The following is a 5,254-nucleotide window of genomic DNA, read 5'->3' as shown; positions in this document are numbered from 1 at the left end:
TTATGTTACTTTGTTTTTCTGTTTGTATGTTTCCAGTTAATTAAAACTGAGATTTTTGTTGTTACTTTGCTTTGAGTCGTGCATTTGTGTTCTAGTCTTTGTTCGAGTTTCACCTTCGCCGTCGTTTTTTTTTTTTCTTCTTAGGAGCCGCAGATCGTAACGACGCGACGCTCGTGGGAGACACTGCTGTTTTCGTCCACAGGGGGCGCCAAAAACCAACACAAAATATACAGCACGTCACGTGAATCATTTTTTTTAAAAATAACGTTTTTTTTTTTTTTGTTCTGCTTCCAAAGACGAGCGTGCCAAAACATTGTTTTATTTGTTTTATTTAGTAGAAAAGTGACAAAACGCTCTATCGGCTTTAATCGTCTTCACACACACACACGTGTACATTCTGAGCTTGTACTCCTTCTCCTCAGCTTCCAGTGCACAGTGCAGTGTGTGTGTGTGTGTGTGTGTGTGTGCAGTGTGTGTGTGCATTCCCTTGTGGGCGCAGCACAGCAACACGGAGAAAAGATCTCCCCTATAGCGAGTCGCTACCAGGCCAACGCTCTCTCTCTCTCTCTCTCTCTCTCTCTCTCTCTCTCTCTCTCTCTCTAACATACCCGCATGGACCAAAAATATTCCGAATTTTTTTCACATCCATGCAGCTCTCAGGCAGAATGGCTGGCATGCGTCCGTGGCACGTTTTTCCTTTTTTTTTTGTTTTGTTGTCATGCGCAACATAACAGGCCCTGTAAGTTGCTGCCAGGAGCCGGGGTTTGCATGTGGCACCCTGACGCATTGCAGTCTTACTCGCACACAAACACACACATCGTAGTTACACACACACACACACACACACACTCGTAAAACACGCAGACGCAAGCACGCTCCCGATTGTCCTGTTATCAGGCTCCCCCCCCCACACACACACACACACCCACACACACACTCAGCCCATGTCTTAGATGGCGCCTCTGAAAGGTGATAGCGGCGGGGGCCTCCGGAGGCCGTGCGTTCTATCAAACGGCTGCATTAGTATGCCCCCCCCCCCTCTCCCCCCCCCTCCCCCGGGAGCCCGAACACGGGCGATCGAGACGCCGCCGGAAGAAAGAAAAACAGACGAGGACCACTTAAAAAGTACAAAGGGATGCACTTACACTGCAGACGCACGTCGGGTCAAGTTTGTTCAGAAGCTGTGAATAAAAATGTAATAAAACATGTCCAGCAGCTCGGTGACGAGACGAACTGTTGCTATGCAAAAACCCCCCCCACCCCCCCCCCCCCCCCCCCCCCCCCCTAGACCTAACTCTGAGCTCACAATAATTAGCTGGAAACATTTCCCACAAACCAAATGTAACATTTTGGCGTCTTGTCTTTGCGATTGTAACCTTTGAACCCTCCTTCGGGACTTTATTCCCACCCCCGAGGCCCGAAGATTTTTAAACCCTGTAGTGACAATACATCAAAAATAACTCATTCATCATCTTTAAAAAAATTTAAAAAAAAGAGAGATTTTTGAGGCTATAATTAAAATCTGAAAGGCCTCTATCAGACGACCTCCTCCCGACCTCGTCGGCTTACGCGTTTCACTCGTAACTCCCGACAGCTGAAGAGCGGCACGCTGTTTACATCTGGCGCCGACGCATTTATCCGCCGGTTCTCCAGAAGGAGAATTATGCACTCCGCTCGCTCCTCGAGCGAGGCGCGGATATAGAATGCCGGGACTAGTTATTGCAATTTTGCTATTTGTATGCATAGCTTCACACGACTGCGCCGCTAAACGGGGGGGAGCCGACCAAGCAGCCGGATGCTCCGATATCGGGCGTCGAGATCTTCAGTGCCCGCCGCTGTTTATCAAGGTGTCATTTCTTCTTCTTCTTCTTCTTCTATATAGATATGAGACTCTTCCTCATAAGCCCCTTTAATACAAAGATGCTGCTGGAAAAAGAAGGCTGTAAATATATGAAAAGGAGGTGTAGACGTGCATGTAGCCTGCACCCATATTAGTAACAATAATAATAATACATTTTTATTTAAAAAAAGGTGCTTTTCAAGAAACTCAAAGGCACTTTAAAAACAAAACATGCATCCCAACATCAGACAATGAAGTCCTTTCTGTTCAATGGTCGGCGGTTATGAGGAATAATGTAAATGTAATGAGATTCAGAGTTAGTGTTCACGGCCAGGTGGTTTGTTTTGAGGCGTCGCGAGTGAACTGAGAAACCTGCATCTCAAGTCAAAGAGAATATTTAAAGGTTGTTTCGATTCAAAAGATTTTTTTTCCACAAAATGGGAATTATGTTGACGCTCAAAAGAATTTACGTCTCCAGAAAGAAACCAAGAAAAGCTGCCGTGAGACGTACATTTAAACTGACGGCAGCGATGTGTGTGTGTGTGTGTGTGTGTGTGTGTGTGTGGACCCCACGAGGGCCGCTCTGACCCGCTGCCCGTACGTATTCTCTTCATCAGGTGTGTGTGTGTGTGTGTGTGTGTGTCACGTTACATACGGTAACACGTATTGCAACATCCAGTGCTGTATTGACCCAGAAAAAGCTACATTTACCAACACTTGATTGGACATCCACGTACAATGTGACATTATTTTATCAGATATGAGAGTGGTATTGATTTTCTTCACGAAACACTTTTTAACACAAAATAAATAAATATAAAATAGTGAGGGTTCATACACATGGAATTCCATGACTTTAAAACCAAATTTCCATGACCAAAACATTTTGTGAAACCTCCGTGTGTACATGAGTTCACCTTAAATGACACAAATGAAATGAGAGACAATAGTTTGATTAAAAGAATCAATATTTGTATAAAAGTTTATTCTTTTAATCAACACATTTCCATGACTTTTCCAAAACTTTTGGGATTTTAATTTTTTTTTCAAGGACTTTTCCAGGGCCTGGAAATAAACATTTCTTTTACTTTTCCAGGTTTTCCATGACGTACACAAACCCTGCGTAGTAATCTCTGATTAATATAAGAAGACACTCCCAGCACGCTCGTGCATTATGACATTATGGTCTATTTCCATGGTGAAAGCTGAAGAAAAGGGGTCAAAAAGCCCCTTCAAAAGCTCTTCTCGGGTCTGGAATACTTGGTCACGGGTTTAATTCCCGTTCTAAAGCCGCCGCACACTCATCTGTCAAGCGAGGGGGTTTTAACAAAAGGCGCGTCGTCGGTCAGTAAAAGACATCCTCCTTTTTCCTCCTTAAGCTGTACTTAATAACTGAGTGTCTATTTTCCAGATGTATCGGAGCAGACACACAATGCACATGCATGTACACAACCCCCCCCCCCTGCCGGCAAAAGCTCATTAAGGTTGAGGGAACATCAGCCCAGACGAGGACTCCTGCTCGGTATCAATGCCAGCAGCGCTTTAAAACAATGCATTCCTTACACTGCGGAGGACCCTCTGAGCTCTCACTCCACAGAAACAAGTCTTTTCATTCCTTTGTTGGGTTATTTACCCAGAAGCCCCCCTCCACTCCGTTTAATATCTCCTACACATCTTTTCTTTCAGATTGTCTCCCCCTTTGCTTCTCATCTTCCTCTGTAGTCGTAGTCTGTAGTGTGTGTGTGTGTGTGTGTGTGTGTGTGCGTCGTCTCAGTGCACGGCCACGTGACCTTGGTACACATGTTGACGTTGCTTACTGAAAACCCAGTCGGTGCAAATCATCCTGTCAGTCAGAACGCAGCGGGGGGTCGATCAACACTGGGAGTGTGTCCAGACCCCGAATCTATCCAATGTACACTTTGTGTGTCGGTGTGTGTGTGTGTGTGTGTGTGTGAGATTGGGTGCTGCACACTAGATGGAAAAGAGGGGGATACGTGGTGCACACACACACGCTTCAAGCTTAGTGTTTGTGTGTGAAATGGAGAAAGAAAGAGAGCACAGATAAATGGATGTTCTGTTAGGAGAGGATTCACAGAGGGGGGGGGCATTATTTGGCAGCCTTGCTTGTCATTACGCTACCGTGCCTCCTTCCCTCCCTCGCGTTCTTGGCCTCAGAAGTGGGGCGTTGAGGGGAAAGAAATTCCCCGTGACCCCGGGACCTCCCACCCCCCCACCCCCGTGTGTGTCAGAGGGAGGTGCTGGTGCAGAAGCAGCGGCATGATGACCAGATTTCTTTAAAATCGTCCGTATGAAGTCGTCTGGTCCGAGCCAAATACGGAAGAAGAAAAGAAGAAAAAAACATTCATCTGCTTCGTGTGTGTTGACGTTAAAAAGCGACAGCGGGGTCGGTGTTGCGTCTCCGTCCACATAAATACACAATCTATTAGCTCGGTCTGTATATTCATGATTTAAAAACAAAACAGAACATGCACGGTGCCGCCAGCGAACGCTCATATTGTTATACAATTCAGATGTAATGGAGGAGGAGGAGGAGGAGGAGGAGGAGGAGGAGGAGGAGGAGGAGGAGGAGACGCTGCTGCTGCTGCTCCTCCTCCCTCCGGAGCTCCTATAGGGCTGCAGGTGAAGCCGGATCTGGGTCTGTCCACGGTGGACTGGTCTCTGCTGGATCTGGTGCCCCCCCCCCCACCCGCCCCTTGCTGGGGTCTGAGCTTCTGGTGAACCTGCATGATGTCATCTTCTCTCTGACGGTTTACTTAAGTAGGTCACACGGAGGATCAGGATTAAACTGAGACGGTTTCAGAACCAGTTAAAAGGAGGTGAAAAATCCACATTTTGAGGTTGTTTTTCTTTTTCCCCGCTGGAAAAAACGTGCCGCACGTTGACGAAACGCGCCGTACGGTTACAAACGTCTGAACACAACACCACAGAGGTCTCTCTCTCTCTCTCTCTCTCTCTCTCGCCAAAGTGGGATCCCTCCAGCGGTCCAGAGGGTTTATCTCTGCAATCATTTCTCCATTCGACACACGCTGCGTAATTACCGCCGCTGTCAGATGCAGCCGGCTGATTGCCGCGAATAACGGGGCTGATGAATGAAAAGTGTTATGTAATGATACACGGTGTACATAGTGCGTGTAATAATACGTATGCTTATGTGTGTGGCATTTTGGTTTCGTAAACCGCCAAGCCAATTTACGGACGGATTTAAGTAGAAGAAATGCGCCGGTTAATTATTGATGGATTCGGCCGGCGTCGACCTTGCGCAATAACGACTTCTCTCTGGGTTCACACCTCAGGCCTCTGGGGCCGTACTCAAGTCACTCAGTGGCTCGTCTGACCACTGGGAGTCCTCCTAAACGCCCCTTAAAGTTACAGCTAAGTGTCTCTTCTCGAAAT

The 5,254-nt window shown here is 46.9% G+C and overlaps 1 protein-coding gene across 1 annotated transcript in view; it reads right to left on the bottom strand.

Annotated features, from left to right (window-relative positions):
• Nucleotides 1-3,610: 3,610 nt before the first annotated feature.
• The window catches only part of LOC117749135 (ATP-dependent RNA helicase DHX8-like), a 9,654-nt gene continuing 8,010 nt past the window's right edge, over nt 3,611-5,254 (bottom strand). Inside the window, exon 21 of the mRNA XM_034559356.1 lies at nt 3,611-3,683. Coding sequence (XP_034415247.1) covers nt 3,611-3,683 — 73 coding nt within the window. The remainder of the gene's footprint in view (nt 3,684-5,254) is intronic.

This window comes from Cyclopterus lumpus, chromosome 19 (genome assembly GCF_009769545.1).
Source record: "Cyclopterus lumpus isolate fCycLum1 chromosome 19, fCycLum1.pri, whole genome shotgun sequence".
NCBI classification, from domain to species: domain Eukaryota; kingdom Metazoa; phylum Chordata; class Actinopteri; order Perciformes; family Cyclopteridae; genus Cyclopterus; species Cyclopterus lumpus.
Note: the sequence above shows the minus strand (reverse complement) of the source record. Positions and strands in the feature narration are given on the sequence as shown.